This window comes from Musca domestica, unplaced genomic scaffold (genome assembly GCF_030504385.1).
Source record: "Musca domestica strain aabys unplaced genomic scaffold, Musca_domestica.polishedcontigs.V.1.1 85, whole genome shotgun sequence".
In the NCBI taxonomy this organism is placed as follows: domain Eukaryota; kingdom Metazoa; phylum Arthropoda; class Insecta; order Diptera; family Muscidae; genus Musca; species Musca domestica.
This window is the reverse complement of record NW_026712418.1, coordinates 2835021-2859621: the sequence shown is the minus strand read 5'-3', so window position 1 is coordinate 2859621 and position 24601 is coordinate 2835021. Positions and strand designations below refer to the sequence as shown.

The 24601-nt window shown below is 35.1% G+C and overlaps 1 protein-coding gene across 2 annotated transcripts in view; it reads right to left on the bottom strand.

Moving 5' to 3' along the window:
- The window catches only part of LOC131806733 (putative golgin subfamily A member 6-like protein 3), a 106042-nt gene that overhangs the window by 24878 nt on the left and 56563 nt on the right, over positions 1 to 24601 (bottom strand). For both annotated transcript variants that reach the window (XM_059131367.1, XM_059131366.1), the window contains one exon: positions 2636 to 2786. In XM_059131367.1, the coding sequence (XP_058987350.1) occupies positions 2636 to 2786 (151 nt within the window). The remainder of the gene's footprint in view (positions 1 to 2635; positions 2787 to 24601) is intronic.

Below are 24601 nucleotides of genomic sequence, written 5' to 3'. Positions count from 1 at the left end.
GTTCAGATATAGGTATAGCTCCTCCAAGAGATATCACGCACTCAATAGCAAACAATAATTGCACAAAAGCTAAATGTTGAAAAGTGATAGGATCTACTTTAAATAAATTCTTTTGTTACGGGAGCTCTACTAAATATGCATAGGGTATTATTTTTGATGATTTTAGCCACATTTGCTAACAGATGTAAATGGTAATGTTTGGTGTGAAAAGTACCTAAATTTTTATTTAACAGTCGCGGTTATTTTTGTAGACGTACATTGTCATATATCGGAAAATTTACATGTTTTGGTGGCTCTTGTCAAAAACCGATTAAAACATTATTTCAATAATAAAATAAACAAATAACAAGTAAAAAAGCTGTAAGTTCGTCCGAGCCGAACTTTGAATACCCACCACCATTTGGAACGAATTTGACAATTCTCAAAAACAATAAAATCTGTTAAAAATTCTGTTAAAATCTTAAAAATACCGAATGTAGCTGTTACATTAGGGTCTTTACGACGGGCCTGCATAGGTAACTTTTGTTATAATCCATTACAATATTCAAATGCGAAACTTAACAAAAAAAAATCGGTGAATAATGTGGCTAAAATCATCAAAATACCGAATATCGGGAGGTACCGTTATATGGGGGCTATACGAAGACGTGAACTTGCACAAGCTGTAGTATCCATTACGAACTTCAAATACTAAATTTAAAACAATTCAGGTGAAAAGTATCGCTAAAATTATCAAAACACCGAATATAGGGGGGTACCGTTATATGGGGTCTATACGAAGACGGACAATTTTGTGTCATAGGCTGTAGAATTTATTTCGAACTTCAAATACCAAATTTGAAACAATTCCGATGAATATTGTCGCAAAAATGATCAAAACACCGAATATCGGGAGGTACCGTTATATGGAGGCTATACGAAGACGTGAACCTGCACAAGCTGTAGTATCCATTACGAACTTAAAATACTAAATTCAAAACAATTCAGGTGAAAAGTATCGCTAAAATTATCAAAACACCGAATATCGGGAGGTACTGTTATATGGGGGCTATATCAAAACGTGGACCTACATGGCCCATTTTCAATACCAAAAGTCCTGCAGACATAACATACATTTGAGTAAAATTGTATCAATTTACTTCAATTCGTTAGGAACCTTGCGTGATTTGTACAGACGGACGGACATCGCTAAATCGACATAGAATTTTATGCTGATCAAGAATACACGTCCCTACAAGAATTGAAGGGTCTAAAATGTATATTTCGAGGTGTTACAATCGGAATGATAAACTTAATATACCCTCTATGCTATGGTGGAGGGTACAAAAACATATAACCAGTAAAGAGAGTCGTAACGTCGGTCAAGAATCATACCAACTATGCTTATAGTAATAATTTAAAGCCAAAATAAACTCTGCTCTGAATCGATTTTTACTAAAATTACGGAGGCATTTGTTCCTTTTCAATTCGGGCTTATTTTACCCATTTGGTGCACAATAAACTTGAAATATGATACAGATATATAGGGGAGCTATATCCAAATCTGAAACGATCTCGAAAAAATTTAGCAAAAGTATTTTGTTAGTTTTATTTGATATATTTTCTCGCATGTTGTTGTTACGGAGGACATATTATGGCTGTGAAGCCATAGCTATATCTGTACCGATTTCAATCAAATTTGGCATACATATTTTCAGGCCTAAGTTTGTTGTATGTGCAAAATTCCATACAATTCGGGCTGATATTACACGTTTGGTGCACAATAAAATGCAAATCGGACCTGTACTTTGTTCACAAAAATAAATACATAGACGGACGGACGGACATACATAATGCAGAATGTGATTCTATGCAGATAATCAAAAAGAAATATGGGTCTATCTCGCTTCCTTTTGCTTGTAATAGACAAATGCATAAATGTATAATACCTTGACACCTTTGTGGTGTAGGATATAAAAAAAGGGTTTCAGATCTAAAAAAAAACTTTTCTTAAAATTATAGTGGTGTAGAGAATCACGAGGTCGCCCAGCACGACTATAGCCTTTGCCTTTGCTGCCAAAAACAGGCTGTTTAGCCCTTATTTCACTTTTCAAACAATCATTCACAATAAACTTGAACTTATTTCCTTTAGCCGAGATTCCTTTACTCTTTGGAATGCATTGCAAATACATTACTTCAATTCACTGCTACCCTCCTACATTCACTGCAAAGGTTATGTATCAGACGGTAATGTACTTCGTATAAAAACAGCAACAAAAACCTACTTCATATTGAACACCACCCAGGGTCATATTACTGCTGCCAATTGAAATCAAATATTGAATTTCCATGACACCATGTCATCAACTGGCAATTGTTTGCGGAAACGAAACGATGATGGAATATAAACTTAAAGTAAAAACTAAGGCGTAATATTTGTCACTAAATTAGTTTTTCGTGGTTTCCGTTTTTCCAAAAGGGAGAACTCGAATTACGGAAATACGGCGAAACTGCAACCACTTGAAAATTGTAAAACTGCCACCAAACATGACATTCATTCATCATGGGAATATTTCATGCAACAATGCCACTATAAAGTGACTCACTTAAATTTCAAAGTTTAGGGTAAAAAAAGAAAAAACAGTGAAAGACCTACCTCTCTGGCCTTGATACGTTTCTGTAGATTTTGGCGATAGTCCTCCTCTATACGTTCTCGCAATTCTTTCATATAATTGCGGTCAGTTAGTCGAACTACATTTGTGCCCATTAGCCGTTCTAAAGCTGCACTGATCCGGGGTGAATTGAAGCTGGAAAAAAGGAAATTGAAAATAGAAACAGTTTTTAAAATATGTTTCAAAATTGTTTTCAATCAAAAACTTTGCCTACTTTTTTGCTATTCACTTATAAATTATTAAATAAGGAAATGCTGCGACTCACTGCAATGTTCACTCCGAGCTTCAGTAAAATAAAACTAAACAATGTTTTGGTAAAACCTATGAGAATTCTCAAAGGTAGTCATATGACTGTGAGCCCACCGACTGGTTTCAGCGTGTTTAGCTTTGCTTTTATTTCTGATGAGAATTTTTGGCAAATTCATATGTTGTTACAATTTATTTGATGCCTTTTTGTTATTATTTTGTTTGTCATATTTTTTGGTTGAATTGTTTTTTTTTTTTTTTTTTGCTTCTGTTTATTGTCGTGTTTGGGTTTCGAAAGTTTGGTTGGTTTGAGTTGGCTGCTCTTTTGGGAGTTTGCCTACAGGTCGGCACATGTCAATACAAAAAGGGCAATATCACTTTTTGTTTTTTATTCAATTATAACGGCTGTAGTCGACTAAGATGTGCTCATTTTCAGTCATAAAGGCCAAAGTCGGATGGGCCGACCTTATGATAGCCTACACCACATTGATTGCCACGTTTTATAGGGAATTTATGAGAATTACTGGGTGGGATGAAAAAACTACAAACAACTTCAGACTGGTGTCATTTCTAAGCCACTCGTCCGATTTCTGTTAAAGTTATTCCAGTGATAGCTCATTATATTGTTTACAAATCATTTAGGTGAGAATTTCATAGAAAAAAGTTATTCGTGATGGAATTCAAACGTGTTAGTGCGATTTCTTTATATTTGGCTCGAAAACCAAAAGTGGTCGTTAGAGTACTCCAGCATTAAAATGTAAATAAATCTTTTGTGTCTGTACCATCGCTCGTTACCGTAGCGTAGACCGACGTCAAGGAAGTGGGCGAAAGAAAACAGCAACATCAACAGAAATGGTTCGAAAAGTAAAGAAGCGACCTGCTCGAAACACGCGTCGCAGTGGCCGAAAATGGCTCGTGAGCTGAACATATTGCAATATTCCATTTGGCAAATATTGAAAAATGAGCTCGGGGTAAAGCCATTGAAATTCCAAAAAGTGCAATAACTTATTCCGCAACATAAAGAAAATTGACTCAAAAGAGCTAAAGAGTTGCTTCGCTTGGCCGAAAGTGGTGAACTGCCGAATTTGTTTTTCTTCGATGAGAAAACATTCGTTGCCCAGCAGTTTGTAAACAAACAAAATAATCGTGTTTGCTTACCAAAGAGGTCAGCTGAAAATGTGCCCCAGAACTCAAGCGCCGGCCATGGCGATCGACTCCACTCGTATTAATCGAACGTGGCATCAGAATAAATGCCGAAGATTATCGCGAAAATATTCTGGAGGTGTATTAAAGCATTGGGCGCTCAAACATTATGGCCCCAGACCTTGGACATTCTAACAGAACTCAGGACCATCAAAAGAATGGTTAAAAATGAGGTTCCTCGCTTCATTTCCAGAGCACTATGACCACCAACATATCCGGATACCAATCCGTTGGACTATTGTGTTTGGAGTATTTTGGAAAGCAAGGTTGGCAGTAAAAAATACCAATGTATGGATCACCTCAAGCAAGCGCTTCGACGGGAATGGGCCAAAATACCGCACATCAGCGTGTGGCCGTTTGAAGGCCATAATTCGTGCCAAAGGTGACCAATTCGAACAAATCTAAACTTATTCTAAAATTAAATGCTAATTCCGACAATTTTTCTTTCATTCAATAAAATTTAAAAAAATTACTTTGACTTTGTTGCAGTTTTTTATCTCACTTTGTATGACTATTTAAATATTTGACCTGGAGTAGGTTCCAAAGGAATGGGCAAATACTGTCCAATTCGTTTCGGACTTAAATGAATATTATATAAATATTTCGACGTGCCGTGTTTGGACTCTATTGGTTACTTCCTTCACTTAATATGAGATATGTGATAATTTTTAGAAAATGTTAACATATACTTGAGGACCAAATATAGTCGACCGAAATATTCCATTTTCATACTTTATCTAATACATATAGAAATATTGGTAGGGGCAAAATTACAAGAAAATCGAACAGTTATATCCAATTTTATGCCAAATCATAAATTTCATATTCATCTCAGGTTTCTGGTTGAGAGAAATATTCTAAGTTGTAAAGAATCGCTGACTTGTTTCGCAAGTTATGACAGATAAAAGTATTAACAAGTTAAAAAGCAGTAAGTTCGGCCGGGCCGAACTTTGAATACCCTCCACCATTTGGAACGAATTTGGAAATTTTCAAAAAATAAAATCCTTAAAAAATTCTGTTAAAATTTTAAAAGTACCGAATATAGCCTTTATATTGGGGTCTATACGACGTAGACCTACATAGGTATTGTTTGCCATTAGTCATTGCCATATTCAAATTCGAAACTTGAAATAAACGGTGAATAATGTAGCTAAAATCATCAAAATGTCGTAATTAAGGAGGTACCGTTATATCGGAGCTGTGCGAAGACCTGGACCAGCATAGACAATTTTCTGTCGCAGGCAAATACGTCAAATACGATATCTCAAACAATTTCGGTGGGTATTGAGCCTAAACTCGTCAAAATACTGAATATAGGGAGGTACTGATATATGGGGCCTATACGAAGACCTGGGCCTGCATAAGCAATTTTCTGTCACAGTCTGTAGTTCACATTACGAACTCTAATACGTAATATGAAACAATTCCGGTGGATAATGACGCTAAAATAATCAAAATACCGAATTTTGGGAGGTACCGTTATATGGGGGTTATACGAAGACGTGGACCTGCACCGACAAATTTCTGTCATAGGATTTGAAACAATTCCGGTTAATAATGTCGCTAAAATCATCAAAATATAGAATATAAGGAGGTACCGTTATATGGAGGCTATATGAAAACGTGGTCTTACATGGTCCATTTACGAACTTAACCTGCCTACTGGAAAAATAAACATGTGTGCAAAATTTTAGCCTTCTATCTCAATTCGTTCGAAAGATAGCGTGATTACAACAGACAGACGGACGGACAGACAGACGGATATGGCTAAATCGACTTAGAATTTTACGCTGATCAAGAATATATATACTTTGTTGGGTCTGACATGAGTATTTCGAGGAGTTACAAACGGAATAACAAAGTTAATAACCCTCCATACTAAGGTGGAGGGTATAAAAATTGTGACCCTTTGTGGGTGAGGTATCATATGGGTTTCCTTGTGTTTTTTTTTTTTTTCTTTCAGAAAAACTCTATCATCTTTATAACAGATTTTGTGTTGATGGAAATATTGAGATGTTGGAACTCAGAATGGAATCGGAAGTTAATTTTCCCTTTATATGAGCTTCATAGATATTCAAAATTTTGAGCCCATGAGGGGGGGGTCCTAAACGGAGTGGACCTATATATCCCATCTTCACAGCAGATCTTGTGTTAGTAAAAAATAATGAGATGTGTGAAATTTGAAGGAAAAGGGGTGCTTATTTCGAATTTAATCATCGTCTGGTCATACAAAATGTGGAGAGGTACAAGAACGAATGGTCCGATCTCTACCATCTTCATAACAGATCTTGTGTTGTTAGCAATATTGAGATGCAATAAATCTAAATAGAATCAGATGTTAATTTCGCGTTTTATGAGCTTCATGGATATTCAAAATTTTGACCGTTTGTAGAGGAGGAACCAAAAGGAGTGGAGCGATATGTTTCATATGAAGAGAATCGGACTATAAAATTATATTTTATTAGAGTTATAATTATCCAAAATGTTGACCCTTTGTGGGGGAGGTACCAGAAGGAGTAGATCGATATAATCCATTTTCGCACCTAACGTAGCTCTGATGCAAATATTAGGATTTGCAAGGTTGGAGCAAAATCAGATTATCTTTTTATTGTGCAGTAAAATATAAATTTATATATATTTTGATAATAATATTACGATGTACCAAGTTTGGACCAAATTGGATACTCCCTTCGAGAGTTATGCAGGATTGGACAAACGGAATGAGCAAGAACGGATAGTGTTAAAAACTTGAAATTTGTTATGAGAATCAAAATTTAGAATAATTTTGTTTAGGCTGAAAAGCTGAAACTGGTATTTTAAAATTCTGTACTGGGTTCCCTGTTGGTGGAAGGTTTGTGATAAAGATGTGGTTTTGGAAATGTGTACCACAAGTGCACGAAAATTACTGGACACATAAAGGTTGTTGCGGAAATGTGTACTATAATTGTACGAAAAGTACGGAATGGTAATATGTTTGGTATTGGGAATAGAGATAAAATTCTAAAATTTGATTTTTATATTACTTATCATATCGGTATTTGAGTTTTTGCGGTGGTTTGGAAATCCGTGCTATATTTGTATTAAAAAAAAAAACTGAATGGTACTTTATCTGGTATTGGATGAGGGGATAGGAGTTGAAAGGGGTATGTGGAATTGAGATTTGGAGGTGGGTTTGGAAATGCGTTCTATAATTGTTCGAAAAGTACATACTAAATTTGGTATTGAGTGAAGGGATAGAGCTGAAACCCTGAAACTTTATTTTTCGATAACTGTGGTCTTTGGTATGAGTACCTAAATTATACAAAAATTACTAAATGTTACTAAATTTGTTTTTGAGGGAATGTATAGAGCTGGAATCCCGAAATTTCATATTAAGGCCCCTGTTGGTATCTTGTGTTGAGATATGGTGATCGTTTTACAATTGCGAACTCTAATTATTCGAAAAGTACAAAATATTACTAATTTTGGATAATGGTTGTGTCTAGGATGGAAAGATGTAGACTGTTTGGTATGCGTACTAAATCTGAAATTTGACATTGAGCCGACTGTTGGTTCCTAGGGTTTATATATGAAGACGTTGAAATAGTTTTGTACAGAAAAAAATCGATGTGGGCAATGCTTTTGCTAATATCCATTCGGTAAATTCGCTATAATGAAATATTTTAAAGATTTTTTGGTGTAAGAGGAAAACATTTTCGTGTCATTCTTTCCGAAAAAGAAAAAAACTTGAATAAGGAGGTATAAAGTTTGAACTATAAAGGGTATTCTATTCTTTATATACTCTTAACCATGTGGCTATAGAAGGTATAAATCATTTGATACAGCCAAAATTTGACTCAGCGCAGGACCATAGGTATCTTTGGACGAAATCCGATTCAGGGCATTAAGAGTCCACTAGACATGTCGGTCCGTCCGAAAACTCTCAAATTTGATTTTGTGCAAATTTTGTAATTATAATGAGCCTATCAAATTTAAATCGCCTTTAGAGATGTGCTAAATGAGTTTGCTCCATCTGATATTTCCCCCACAAAAATTAAAAATTGTTTCTTTTAACAACAGCAACAACAACAACTTTTGCCCATATTAGACCTTGTTTGGGTATGGGTGTGCGGCTAATGCCCACACCCTACTGTAGGCTCAATATTTTGAATATTTATATCTTTTATCGTTTATGTTAATATATTTACCAACCGTCGATGTAAATTTTGGATATATCGGTGCCCTCTCCCCACAAAGTGTCAAAATTTTAAATAATAATCACTCTTGTTATATATGTCTGATTTTGGTTAAACTTAGCACCTTCCAATTTTCTTAAAACTTTGCTATAATACAGCAACAAGTGTTAATACCCGATATATTCCAAAATTCCGACATGGTAATATAAGTAAAGTCTGAGGGCCACTCTATTCGGTCTTAGCACACAATATGCCAAAATTTAGAATAATAGTAATTTCTCTCTTTGAGTAGGGAATCAATCTTAGACTTTCCTCAAATTTTTCCAGAACCAGTTATGTGATACCTCATAAACGATTTTGGATCGGGATAGAAAATCTGACATCCATACAAATCTAATACAATATAAGAAATGTAATAGCGTTACAAGCGAAACGCCAATTTATGTATACTGTGCACCCTACATAACATTGCATGAACTATTAACTTACATGGTGGCAAATAGGCATAAAACTATTAAATATGTGACATTGCCTTTCCTCCTCGGCGTCTACCCCTTTGGAGATTACATGAAATCAAATTTAATGAGCCAGTAAAATGTGACAGCCTTTGTAATTAATCTCTGGCACACACATGTCTTTGCGGTGTATTTACTCCACAGCGAGGGGAAAGTTATTTGAAATTCTATCTGTTTTTCGGGACTACATAACGACTGTAACCGGAGGGGTAGAATCATGTTAATAAACAATTCCTTGTCTGCCAGTGCAGACGTTATAAATCTAAATGAAATAATATGTTTGGAACTGTTTAGTATTTGTTCTTGTTACGTCAAGCATAGGATAGAGATAAATTTTTTCAAATGGCCTTAGAGAAATAATAATTTCATTATTCACAAATCGCAAACAAACCAAGTGGGATAATTTTGTGACTTTCTCATCCGTTCTGCAAAATTGTCCTTACAATCTTTATCTGGAATAAATTTACCAGCCTTGTGAGAAAGAACTATATCTACACATACATTGTTTAATGGAAATATGTATTCAAACATTAATAACATACATTAATTAATCAATATTGTCGTGTCGGACCTAAATGAATATGATATAAATATTGTGACGTGCCAGATTTGGACTATATTGGTTACTTCTTTCACTTTATAATAGATATGCGATAATTTTTAGAAAATGTTAAAATGTGTGTGAGTTGTATAGGATAAAGACGATTGAAGTATTCCATTCCCATACTTGGTATAGGCAAAATAAAAATAGAACTTGTTTCCCAAGTTATTGTAAAGTATTGAAAATTGTGACCCTATCTGGGTGAGGTACCAGAAGGGAAACAGATCTTGTGTTAGCAAAAATGTTTGTATGAGCGAAATTTGAAAAGAATTGGATGCTTATTTCGCTTTCTTTGTGCATTCAATTTTTCAGAATCTTAAGCCCTATGTAAAGGAGCTACCAGAAGAAATGGTCCGATCCCTACCATCTATATAAAAGATCTTGTGTTGATGAAAATATTGAGACCTACCAAGTCTGAATGGAATCGGATATTAATATCGTGTTTTATAATGGACAATTAAAATTTTGAACCTTTGAGGGGGAGGGAGATATTGTGTTAGTAGAAACAATTGGATGTGTAAAATGCTTATTTCGGATTTTATGATCGTTTTGGTTATTCAAAACTTTAACCCTTTGTGAGAGCGGCACCAGATGGAATGGTCCGATCTTTATAACAGATCTTGTGTAGCTAGAAATATTAAGATGCGCCAAGTCCGAATGGAACCGGATGTTAATTTCGCGTTTCATGAGCTTCATGGATATTCCAAATGTTAACCGTATGTGGGAGAGGTACCAGAAGGAGTGGGCCGATCTATTGCATCTTCACACCAGACCTTGTGTTTATAAAAATATTGTTATATGTGTAATTTGAAGATAATTCGACTATTACATCACATTTTATAAGATTTATAATTATTCAAAAATTTGACCCTATGTGGGGGAGGTACTTGATGGAGTGGACCTATATTATCCATATTGTAACCTGACCTAGCACTGATGCATATATTAAGATTTGCAAAGTTGGAGCAAAATCGGATCATCCTTTCTGTGCAGTAAAATATAAATTAAGTTTGTCATTCCGTTTGTAACACCTCCAAATATACATAGTGTATATATTCTTGATAAGTATAAAATTCTATGCCGATTAAGGATGTCCGTCCGTCTATCCGTCTGCCCGTCTGTGGAAATCATTTTAGCTTTCGAACGAAATGTAGTAGGTTGATAAAATTTTACCCAAATGTATATTATGTCTGCAGGATTATTGGTATTGAAAATTGGCCATGTAGGTCCACGTTTTGGTGTAGCCCCCATATAACGGTATATCCCGATATTCGGTATTTTGATGATTTTAGCGACATTATTCACCGGAATTTTTATAAATTTGGTATTTGATGTTCGTAATGGCTGCTACACCTTATGACAGAAAATTGTCTGTGCAGGTCCTCGTCTTCGTATAGCCCCCATATAACGGTATCTACTGATATTCATTACTTTGTTGATTTTATCGACGTTTTCACCGGAATTATTTCAAATTTGGTATTTGAAGTTAGTAATGGCTGCTACAGCCTATGACAGACAATTGTCTGTGCAGATCCACGTCTTCGTATAGCCCCCCTACAACGGTTCCTCCCAATATTCGGTAATTTGATGATTTTAGCGTCATTATTCACCGGAGTAGTTTCAAATTAATGGGAACTACAGTCTGTGACAGAAAATTGTCTATGCAGGTCATAGGCCTCCCTATATTCGGTATTTTGACGATTTTCGTTACAATACTCACAGTTAACTTTGAATACCTTCCACATTCAAAGTTCGGCCGGGCCTCCTTTAACTTTTTTGTTTAAAAATTATGACTCTTTGTGCGTGAAGTATTAGAAGGAGTGGAGTATTGGTCATCTCTGAAATCGATCTAAGTTTGACAATAATATTCCGATGTACCAAGTTTGAACCAAATCGGATAATCCCTTCGAGAGTTATCGTGCGCACCAACCAGCCCTAGATCGCCCTAGACTTCGTCGTATCAAATGATGTACCCTGTATACCCTATATAGCCAAGTGGCAGAGGATATAAATATTTGGATGCGCCAGGTTATTTCAATTTTATGATTAACTTGTAAACATTTTGATCAGTTTCGTTACGTAGCATAATAAGTTGTCCATTTAAAGTCTGTCAGGTAGTCTCTCAGTCTGTCTTTTTGTCAAACTGTAATCAAACTACTAAACCCATCCCACCTAATTTTGGTGCTCTCCACCATGAGGCAAAGATAACCTATAAAAATCAAAGCATCGCGATTGAATATTGGGTCCACTTGCACTTTTAACAGTGAAAACGGTTTGTGAAAATTCGTAAAAAAATACAGTGTGAGTACAACAGACGTACGCACTTAGGTGTAAAGACTTTCAAAACAGCTAATGCAAGAACAGAAAACAAACGATCTACCGCAAAGCAGATTTTTTGATGAATGGACTCTTGGAAACTTGACCGAAGTCCAAATCTTTTTCTAAAACCAGTAAAAAAAGTGAGCGTACCCGACTTTATGATACCCCATTATGAACTTTTTTGAATGCGTATTACATCTTTAGAACTGTTATAATTTGGAATCAGGAGAAATATTTGGGATGTTTATCCAACTCTGAAACGATTTCCATCAAATTTGCGGAGGCATTTGTACCCCTCGTATCAAATAACATTACTATGGGTATAGAGTAACCTCGATAAAGATTATATTAAATGGGAACCAAATGTCCATTCAGTTTTGGCAGATACAAGATTTTTGGGGCAAAATATTACAGCCGCGATATGCACTCTGTAAAAACGAAATTCGGGAAGATATATTAAATAGAGCTCAGAAATACCTTTACCGAATTTTATCGACAGCAGTTCAGAAATGGATATAACTCTCATATTTATCTTTACACGATTTCAAGTTCATTGTCCACCTTACTGTAAGCCCGAATTGAATGGATTTTGGCATATACGAACGATTTAAGCATGAAAGAAAGTGTATCAGATTTGGGTTTTAAGTCCATATTCGTAAAATTCTCCCCACAACAACGACGCTTGTTTGCAGCTATCAGATACAACATAGAAATACCTCTGCTAAATTTTACAGAGATCGGTACAGTTTTGGATATAGCCCCATAGAGTATCATTCAGTCGGCCCGCCCGACTTTTGGCCTTTCTCAACTGTTTTTTTTATACCCTCCACCATAGAACGGAGGATATATTAAGTTTGTCATTCCGTTTGTAACATCTCGAAATATAATGTATATTCTTATATACATTAATACAAAGTATATATATTCTTGATTAGCATAAAATTCTATGTCGATTTAGCGATGTCCGTCCGTCTATCCGTCTGCCCGTCTCTAGCTTTCTCACGAATCGAAGTAGATTGATAAAATTTTACTCAAATGTATGTTATGTCTGCAGGACTTTTGGTATTGCAAAATGTAGGTCCACTTTTTGGTATAGCCCCCATATAGCGGTACCTCCCGATATTCGGTATTTTGATGATTTTTGCGAAATTATTCGCCGGAATTGTTTCAAATTTGGTATTTGAAGTTTGAAATGAATACTACAGCCTATGACAGAAAATTGTCTGTTCAGCCCCACGTCTCCGTATAGCCCCCATATAACGATATCTCCCTATATTCGGTGTTTTGATGATTTTAGCGACAATAATCATGTCCATGTCGTTGTATAGACCCTAATGTAACAGCTACATTCGGTATTTTTAAGATTTTAATAGAATTTTTGACGGATTTTATTGTTTTTGAGAATTGCCAAATTCGTTCCTAGTAGTGGAGGGTATTCAAAGTTCGTCCCAGTCGAACTTACAGCTTTTTACTTGTTATAATATACCATTTTAATTTTTTTTTATTTAGGCAAAATTGAGACAACTCTTTTTATATCTTCAGAACTATTTTATACATTTTCTAAAATAGATTGTAGCTCTATAAAATTACCTTCAGATTTAGATATGAATTCAAATTCCCGAATTCCCCCAAAAAAATAAATTAATTTTAGATTTTTGCGTTTATGACTTTGTATGAGCCAACCTGTCGTTTTGTATTCTGTAGGTCGTAATTTTTTTCCCTTATACCAGAGAGCAGTATTAATATTTTGTGCATCACTTTTTATTCCTCCACCATTAATTAAAAACAGTGAAAAAGAATAACAATTAGAAATAAATAATGAAATACATTATTCATATTGCATCAGCGGCAATTAATATGGGTTGAAGTGTCATTCTATTTCCTTAATTAAGAGGAAAAATAATAAAACATTTCCCATAATAATGGCAAATAAAATTGCTATCAACATTTCCGTTGCAATAATAAAAACAGGAAGTTATTATTTTTCCCACTCATAAAATACATATGTACATATTGACTTGTCATCGAATAATATGCACACCCACCCACACAAGGGCAAAGCTAATTTCTTAACCTTTACTTTTGTTCAAGATAACTAATGTTTTCAAATCACAAAATCGATAAGAGAGTAATGGCACCTAGACCTCAATATGATAAAATAGAAGTAAATATCATGTCGATATTGGCATATAAATAGTGCAGTGGAGACGATGAAAAGTAACAATTGCATAAGCACTTGCACATTGTGTAGTACAGCCCAGCTCCAATATTGACAAAAATATGGCAACCATTAAAACAATCATAGCAATTGCAATGTTAATTCATGTTAAATAAGCCCCGCAAGTTTTAATATTAAATATATCCATTGCATTTTTATAATTTCAGGTCACTCTGGGTTTACCAATTTCGAACTCTATACCAGAAACCAACTTAAATGCAGAGGATACTCAACAAGTTCTGGAATCGGATGAAATTGATTTAACGGAACATATTTCAACAGATTCTGAGATATTGAATGAAAACTCCACCAAAGTAAATTCAGATCTCGAATTTCAGCCTCAAAACTTACAATTTTCTGGAAAATTGGTCAAACTACCCATAAATGATCCCACAAATATGGCAGATAAGCTTGAGAAAATCAAGCGCGAACATTTATTCGCTCTAGCCCTGGCTCAATTTCAACAATATACTCAATATTTCATTAAGCAAAGCGAAAACAAATTTTCCAATATTTTAAAGGACCTCAACGAATTAAAGGATCTCAACACCTCCGAGATGATTACAACACAAAAAGAAAATATTGAAAATTATTTGAATCAACTGAAATACTACAAGCTGGAAACTTCGAATTTCCTCTTGGAAACTGCAGATATTTCAATGCAATTCCACAATGTTCTCTCTAATTTGCAAACCCTTGGCCAGAATTCATGGGAAATGCAAGAGATTTTACAAAAGAATAATTTCCTTGATTTTCAAATGGACCTTAATAGCTATATTAAAAATTGGATCATTTGTATGCGGAACAATATGAAAAACTGATAAAAGAATTAAATTTGAGTGGACAGGAAATGCAAGAATACATCAACAAAATGTTTTCGGAGTTCCTGAAATTTTAGTCAAATTATATCGAATTAATAATTAATGTAATATTTTTTATACAGTTTATTTAAATATAAATTAAATATAGGTATTTATAAATAAATGAGTTTCTTTTTAATTTTTATGGCAATGAGATGGTTGAGCAGTTCAACACAACGCATAATGGTTTTCACTACAACTTAAATCATATTAGAATAAACAAGTAAAAAAGCGGTAAATGCGGCCGGGCCGAACTTTGAATACCCTCCACCAAATGGAACGAATTTGGCAATTTAAAAAAAAAAAACGTTAAAGATTCTGTTAAAATTTTAAAAATACCGAATATAGCCGTTTTATTAAGGTCTATACGACGACGTGGACCTGCATAGGCAACTTTTGTCATATGTGAAACTTGAAAAAAAAATTATGTTTATAATATAAAATTATGTTTATAATTATGTTTATTATAGGGAGATACCATGGGGGTTATACCAAAACGTGAGTCGCACAGAAATTTATTTCATAATCTGTAGTATCTATTACAAATTTCAAATACCAAATTTGAAACAATTCCGGTACATAATGTCACTAAAATCATCAAAATACCGAATATCGGGGGGTACCTCTATATGGGGGTTATAAGAAGATATGGACCTACATAGCCCATTTCCCCCGTTAGTCTGTAGTATCTATTACGAACTTCAAATACCAAATTTGAAAGAATTCTGGTGAAAAATGTCGCTAAAATTGGGAGGTACCCTTATATGGGGGCTATACCAAAACGTGGAGCTACATGGCCCATTTTCAATACCACAAGTCCTGCAGACATAACATACATTTGAGTAAAATTTTATCAATCTATTTCAATTCCTTCGGAAGCTAGAGTGATTTCCACAGACGAACGGACATCGCTAAATCGACATACAATTTTATGCTGATCAAGAATATATAACTTTGTGGGGTCTAAAATGTATATTTCGAGGTGTCACGAACGGAATGACAAATTTAATATACCCTCATATTGTGGTGGAGGGTATAAAAAGTTAATATTTTTTGTTAAATTTTTCCAATTTTTGTCATATTTTTTATCGCATGCGACTTTTCTAATTTCTCTTACAATTTTGAATTGTACATTTTCTAAAGTTTTTCTACGCCCTGCAACACTATGTGTTGAGGATACTATATACAGGTCGCAATTATAGTGCGAAGCTCACAAAATTTTTCATTAGTTAGATTTAGGGTCAGACTTAAAGCCTATTGCGTTTGAAGATGTACATTTAGGGGTTCGAATGGACCAGAAAATTTAAATTTTCCTGATTTTGCAGTCGCTCTACAGGTCACAATTAAAAACCTATCGTCACAGAATTTTGAATGAGAAGAGGGTTAAGTACAGGGTAGAAGTCTGGCATTTTGGATGACCATTGCATTATATTTAGCTGTAAAATGGACCACAACTTTCGTGTGAAAAAATAACAACACGACGGAATACCTAACAAGTCGCCGACATGTTTCGCAATTATGACATATTTAAGTATTAGAAATTGTGACCCTTTGTGGTTGGGGTACCAGAACGGGTTGACAGATATCAATCATCTTCACAACAGATTTTGTGTTAGAAAAATGTTTGAAGAGAGTTGAATGATTATTTCGCGTTTTATGAGCGTTTTGTTTTTCAAAATTTTGAACCCTTTGTGGGGGGAAATGCTAGAAGAAATGGTCTGATCTCTACCATATTTATAACAGATCTTGTGCTGATAAAAATATTGAGATTTGCCAAGTCTGAGTGGATCGGATGTTATTTTTCGTCTTTTATTAGTTTCATGGATAATCTAAATTTTGACCCTTGCCACCAAGGCGGAACAGAAGGAGTGGACCGATATATCCCATCTTCACAGCAGATCTTGTGTTAATAGAAATAATGGGGTGTATGAAATATGAAGAGAACCAGACTTTTACATCACATTTTATAAGAGTTATAATAGTTCAAAATGTTGACCCTTTGCGGGGGAGGTACTTGATGGAGTGAACCGATATTCCCCATTTTCACACCTGACCTAGAACCGATGCAAATATAAGGACTTGCAAAATTGCAGTGAAATCGGACTATCCTTTCTCTATCTCCATGTCCAGTAAAACATTTTCTTTGATATAGAGAGCACGAATTATCGTGCGAACCACGATGATGAATATCGGTTCAGGTACAATTGCCTTCGCAAATTTAGTAGAAATCGATTCAGATGAGAATATTTGTCTCAAATATTCGTTCGAACTTCAAGTACCAGCGATATTTATTCCCTCAGCCATATGGCCAGAGAGGGTATATATCATTTGATACGGCCGAACCTTCCCTCATCGAAATAACGGTTTTAGACCTTAGGTCTTTTTGCACTAAATCCGTTTCAGGACATTTGGAGTCGATCAAACCGTGTCCGTCCGTCCGTCCGGCCGTCAGTCCGTCTGGCTGGCTGGTGCGCGCGATAACTCTCAAAAGGAGAAGCCGATATCGTCCAAACTTGGTATATCGTAATATTATTATCAAACTTAGATCGAGTTGGAGATGGGTAATGTCGGTCCACTCCTTCTGGTACCTCCCGCACAAAAGGTTGAAATTATCAAAGAAAATATTTTACTCCACAGATAAAAAAGGATACTCCGATTTTACTGCATCTTTGCAAATCCTAATATTTGCATTAGTTCTAGGTCATGTGGGCAATATCGGTTTACTCCATCAAGTACCTAACCCACAAAGGGTCAACATTTTAAATAATTATAAGATTCCGATTGTCTTCAAATTTCACACATCATAATAGTTTTACTAACTCAAGGTCTGGTATTAAGATGGAGTACATCGGTCCACTCCTTCTGATACCTTCCCAAAATCTAAATTTTGAATAACTATGTATATTTCATATCATTTGGTGTTTCAGTCTCTCATATTCGTAATATGCACTCCACAACAATGATATTTGGTACTTGGTATCTTATAGAGCTTGGAAATACCTTTGCCAAATTTTACTGAGATCGGCTAAGATTTGGATATAGCCCCCATATATATCCTTAATTCTATTTCAGGTTTGTTGTGCAAATAATGGATAATATCAGCCCAAGTGGAGTGAATTTCGGGACGTACGTTTCCATTTCGTGGAACTCGGCTCCAATACATATTTTTATACCCTCCACCATAGTATGGAGGGTATATTAAGTTTGTCATTCCATTTGTAACACCTCGAAATATACATTTTAGACCCCACAAAGTATATATATTCTTGATCAGCATAAAATTCTATGTCGATTTAGCGATGTCCGTCCGTCTGTGGAAATCACTCTAACTTTCGAACAAATTGAAGTAGATTGATAAAATTTTACTCAAATGTATATTATGTCTGCAGGACTTTTGGTATTGAAAATTTAGGTCCACGTTTTGGTATAGCGCCCATAAATTTAGTATTTGAAGTTCGTAATGAATACTACAGCCTGTGATAGAGAATTGTCCATGCAGGTCCACGTTTTCGTATAGCCCCGATATAACGGTACCCCGATATAAGGCATTTTTATGATTTTAGCGACATTATTTCCCGAAATTATTTCAAATTTTGTATTTGAAGTTCGTAATGGTTACTACAGCCTATTCCAGAAAATTAGTGCAGTCTGTGCAGTCTTATGACAAAAGACACGTCGTCGTATAGACCCTAATATACGGCTACATTCGGTATTTTACAGAATTTAACAGAATTTTTAATGGATTTTAATTTTTTTTAAATTGCAAATATTGTACCAAATAGTGGAGGGTATTCAAAGTTCGGCCCGACCGAACTTACAGCTTTTTTACTTGTTTTAATATAATCCTTCTCCAAGTGATATCATGCACTCTATAGAAATGTTATTTGGAACAGTGTTTGGCTTGCTTGTTTGGGATACCATAGTATTTTGTTGTTGCAAAATCGTCAGGCAAAATCCCATTATTGTTGTTTTTATAAAAACAACGATTGTTTATGAGTGGAGAACGATGGTAATGTTTACCAGGGGGTAAGGCAGGGAATACCTAGGTTTCGGAAAGAGCCACCAATCCTCATCAGTTCCCTTGTTTCTTGTTGTAACAGACAAAACAAACTTACATGATTATGTTACTTCGTTCAGGTTGAACGAAAGCATAACAAGTGGAGAAAGATGTAAATGTTTATAAGTGCGGTTGTAAGATTTAGAAGATTTTCCAAACGAATTTTAGTTTTATGTAATTCTTTTGTTCCTCTTCTATTGAGCTTACGATCTCGTCACTTGGGTAAAAAAATGTTTTTTGTCATAGAAGTTATTTTTTAAAATAACTTCTGGGGAGAATATCCCAGACAAGAAACAAGGGAACTGATGAGGATTGGTGGCTCTTTCCGAAACCTCGGTATTCCCTGCCTTACCCCCTGGTAAACATTACCATCGTTCTCCACTCATAAACAAACGTTGTTTTTATAAAAACAACAATAATGGGATTTTGCCTGACGATTTTGCAACAACGAAATGTTATTTGGTATAAAGGATACAAATGTCTCCGTCAAAATTTGTGAAAATCGATTCAGAATTGGATATGCCTCCCATATATTAGTTCCGTCTGAAACCAAACTGTAACCGCTCTAAAGCCAAATGTTAATAGGTGGTATGATCTACTTTTAATAAACTCTTTTGTTAAGGGAGCTCTACAAAATATGCATAGTTGTGTAGGGTATCATATAGTCGCCTCCGACCGACTTTTGACTTTTCCTACTGGTTTATTATACGTCCTGCAAAATATGTAATATAATATAAATATGTCTTCCCAGCCCACACAATGCTGGTGATTTCAAAACATTTTTTTTTTAATCAAACACATAACATGTTGCGCCTTACATGAAGTAATGTTAAACATATTCCTTGATTGCGTGGAAACCCATTAATATTTGTAGAAAATATAGTCATCGTATTATCGTCGACAATGACGATGACGTAAAAGGCAAACTACACGTTTCAATTAGCCAGCAATTTGTATCGAACATGATGCCAAACATCAAACTGCAATGCGCTCGGGTTTAAGTACTTTTCGTTTGAAGTAATTCTTTAGGTACGCAAGGAACGTTCAAAAGGGAAATGAGAAATAAGATGCTGGTGATACAATGAGAAAAAGTCATAAATGCCAGATGGGGATAAATTTATGGCATGCATATTAATTATGCTCACGATTCGCTTTGCACTTAAGTGGACGCAAAACGCTTTCAAGTGGTCTATGTTCATATTAACTATGAAATATTATGCATAAATTGATATCAACGGCAAGCCAAGTTCTATCATTCCAATGTTACACTTTAATATCATTTTCTTTCCTTCCCAACTTATGAAAAAGAAAAACTAACAACAACAACAACAACAACACTCCTTGAACATTGCCTCTAATATTACGTAAACAACAATGGCATATTCACCACAGCAAGAAATTAATTATTTCCCTTTTAAATATTTCCACGAACTTTTCGAAAGAAGCGTTTTTTTTTTTTGTTTCTGTAAATTGAGAGGGCTTCTTGTCATTTTCCTTAACAACGTCAGAAAGTTTTAGTTATTTTCTAAGTTTTTCATTGAACTTGATTGAAAATTTGTTGATTCAATATCAAGCCCAAGTTAACGGAATGCAGCAATAAGTGGTTAGATGATTGAATATTCTTAAATGTCATCTTATGGCAGTGAATCATGCAACGTAGTTGGAAATTCAATATCACAATGATATTGGAAATTGCATTAACTAGCTACATTATGCGAAATAAAAAGCAAAGTAAAAGTAAATCTTTTAAAAGAAACTAAAGTTCGCTTCTTACAATATGTCTCATGTCCTGTGTAAAACAAGGGAAGGAAACAATAAAGTCAAGCTGGACCGAAAAATAATCCCGTATATCATTATGGCTTTTTATACCCTCCATTAATTAATTAATTTATTTTGTCATTCCGTTTGTAACTCCTCGAAATACTCATGTCAGACCCAACAAAGTATATATATTCTTGATCAGCGTAAAATTCTAAGACGATTTAGCCATGTCCGTCTGTCTGTCCGTCGGTCTGTCTGTTGTAATCATGCTATCTTTCGAACAAATTGAGATAGAAGGCTAAAATTTTGCACACATGTATATTTTACCAGTAGGCTGGTTAAGTTCGTAAATGGGCCATGTAGGCCCAAGTTATCATATAGCTCCCATATAACGGTAGCACCCGATATTCGGTACTTTGATGATTTTAGTGACATTATTCACCGGAATTGTTTCAAATTTGGCATTTGAAGTTCGTAATGGATACTACAGCTTAAGACAGAAAATAATCTGTGTAGGTCCACATCTTCGTACAGCCCCTATATAATGATACCCCCGATATTCGGTATTTTTGATGATTTAAGCGACATTATTTAATGGAATCGTTCCAAATTTGGTATTTGAAGTTCGTAATAGATGCTGCAACATAAAACAGAAAATGGGCTATGTAGGTTCACGTCTTCGTATAGCCCCCATATACCGTAACCCCCGATATTCGGTATTTTGATGATTTTAGCGACATTGTTTACCGGGATTGTTTCAAATTTCGCATGTGAAGTTCGTAATGGATACTTCAGCCCATGTCAGAAAAGTGTCTGTGCAGGTCCACGTCTTCGTATAGCCCCCATATAACGGTACCCCCTATATTCGGTGTTTTGATGATTTTAGCTACATTATAAACAGATTTTTCTTCAAGTTTCTCATTTAAATATTGTAATAACTTATGACAAAAGTAGCCTATGCAGGTCCACGTCGTCGTATAGGCATTCGGTATTTTTAAGTTTTTAACAGAATTTTTAACGGATTTTTTTTTCGGCCCGGCCGAACTTACAGCTTTTTTACTTGTTAATTTATAAGAAGTAAAGCTGTAAGTTCGGCCGGGCCAAACTTTTAATACCCTCCACCATTAGGTACAAATTTAGCAATTTTCAAAAAAATAAATAAAATCCGTTAAAAATACCGAATGCCTATACTATGACGTGGGCCTGCATAGGCAATTTTGGCATAAGTTATTACAATATTTAAATGGGGGGATGGGGGTACGGTATATGAGGGCTAGACGAAGACGTGGACCTATATGGCACATTTTCAGTTTTATGCTGCAGCATCTATTACGAACTTCAAATACCAAATTTGGAACGATTCCGTTAAGTAATGTCGTTACTTAGGATGTAGTATCCATTACGAACTTAAAATGCCAAATTTCAAACAATTCCGGTAAATAATGTCGCTAAAATCATCTAAATACCGAATATCGGGAGGTACCGTTATATGGGGGCTATCCGAAGACGTGGACCTGCACAGATAGTTTTCTGTCTTAGACTGTAGTATCCATTTCGAACTTCAAATGCCAAATTTGAAACAATTCCGGTGAATAATGTCGCTAAAATCATCTAAATACCGAATATCGGGAGGTACCGTTACATGGGGGCTATATGATACGTGGATCTACATAGCCCATTTACGAACTTAACCTGCCTACTGGCACAATATACCTGTGTGCAAAATTTTAGACTTCTATCTCAATTTGTTCGAAAGATAGCGTGATTACAACAGACAGACCGACAGACGGACATGGCTAAATTGTCTTAGAATTTAACGCTGATCAAGAATATATATACTTTTTTGGGTCTGGCATGAGTATTTCGAGGAGTTTCAAAGGGAATGACAAAATTAATATACCCTCCATAGTATGGTAAACTCCTCCACGACATTTCCAGTTAAATAACAAGTTAGAAAGTATCAGTTGGTTTTGCCGACATATGTATACCCTAAGCCAATGTTCGATTATTTAAATATATTTTGACTTCTGTTACGATTAATAAAATTGTTGACAATAGAGTAGGTTCCGAAGAAGTACGCCAATAACGTCCATTTCGTATCGGACCTAAATAAATATCACATAAATATTGCAACGCGCCAATTTTATGCGAAATCATAAATTCCATATTCATCTCAGGTTTCTGGTTGAGAGAAATATTTAGATACAGAAAGTTGTAAAGAATCGCCAACTTGTGTCCCAAGTTATGATAGATAAAAGTATTGAAAATTGTGACCCTTTGTGGGTTCGCAGATATATATCATTTTCACAACATATCTTGTGTTAGTAGAAATAGTGGATGTGTGAAATATAAAGAGAACCTGATATGCCTTTTATGACCTTCAGGGATATTCAAAATTTTGACCCTTTGTAGGAAGGTACCAGAAGGAATGGTCCGTTCTCTAAAAAATGTTTGTATGTGTGAAATTTGAGATGAGTTGGATGCTTATTTCGCTTTATTTGAGTCTTTCGTTTTTCAAAATCTTGAAGCCTATGTGGAGCAGGTAGCAAACAAAAAAGTTCGATCTCTACCATCATATAACAGATCTTGTGTTGATGGAAATATTGAGATGTACCAAGTCTGGAATGTCCCATTTTCACAACAGATCTTGTGTTAGTAGAAGTAGTGGGATGTGTGAAATATAAAGAGACCCTGATGTTTATTTTGTTTAAATTTGAAGACAATCGGAGTCTTATATCACATTTTATAAGAATTGTAATTATTCAAATGTTGACCCTTTGTGAGGGAGGTACCTGATGGAGTGGACCGATATTGTCAGTTTTTGCTCCTGATCTAGCACTGATGCAAATATTAGGATTTGCAAAGTTGGGGCAAAATCGGATAATCCTTTCTTTCTCTGTGTGGGGAAATTTCTTTGAAAATTTCGACATTTTGTGGGGAAGGTACCAGAAGGAGTGGACCGATATTGCCCAGCTCCGAACCCGATCTAAGATTGACAAAATATTACGATGTGCCAAGTTTGGACCAAATCGGATACTCCCTTCTAGAGTTATCGTGCACATCAGCCAGACAGACAGACGCAGGGACATCGCTAGATCGACTCCAAATGTCCTGAAACGAATTTGGTCCAAAGAGACCTAGGGTCTAAAATCGTTATTACGACTAGGCACGTTTTGACCGTATAAAATGATATATACCCTCTGTAGCCATATGGCTGAGGGTATAAATATGCGAATTTATTTAAATATGTTTTGACTTACATTATGTTTATTCAAAATGTTGACCCCTTATGGAGGAGATACCGAGAAGGGGACAATATTAGTCACTTCTCATCTGAACTAACTCTGATTATACATTACATCGTGCCCCATTTGAATTATATTGACTACTTCATTTACTTTATATGAGAAATGTTATATTTATATGCGTGAGGTACCATATATATTGACAAAGGCATTCCACCTCATTTAATAATGACAAAAACCAGACATTTATCACCAATTTTTTGGGAATAATTCTTTAGCTTTTGTGGGCGAGGTACTCGATAAAGTCTATGTTCACACATCAGATCTTTAATTAAGAAATATGTAGATAATCCAAGTTATATAAGAATCGCCAACTTGTTTCGTACATTATGGGAGAGGTACAAGAAGGGCTAACTCTTGCATATTAATTATTTATAATTTTCACATCGGAATTTGTGTTAGTGAAAGTATTGAAATTTGAAGAGAATCTGAAATTTGAAGACAGTCGGAGTTGTATTTCACATTTTATAAGAGTTATTATTATTCCAAATTTCGACCCTTTGTGGGGGATGTACTTGATGATGTGAACATAGATGGGAAGATATTGTCAATTTTCGCACCTGGACTAGCACTGACAAAAATTTTGCGATTTGCAAAATTTGCAGAAAATCTAACGATCTTTTATTATACCCTACAACACTTTGTGTTGGGGGTATTATAAATTTGATTGGGCCAAAAATTATGTAACAC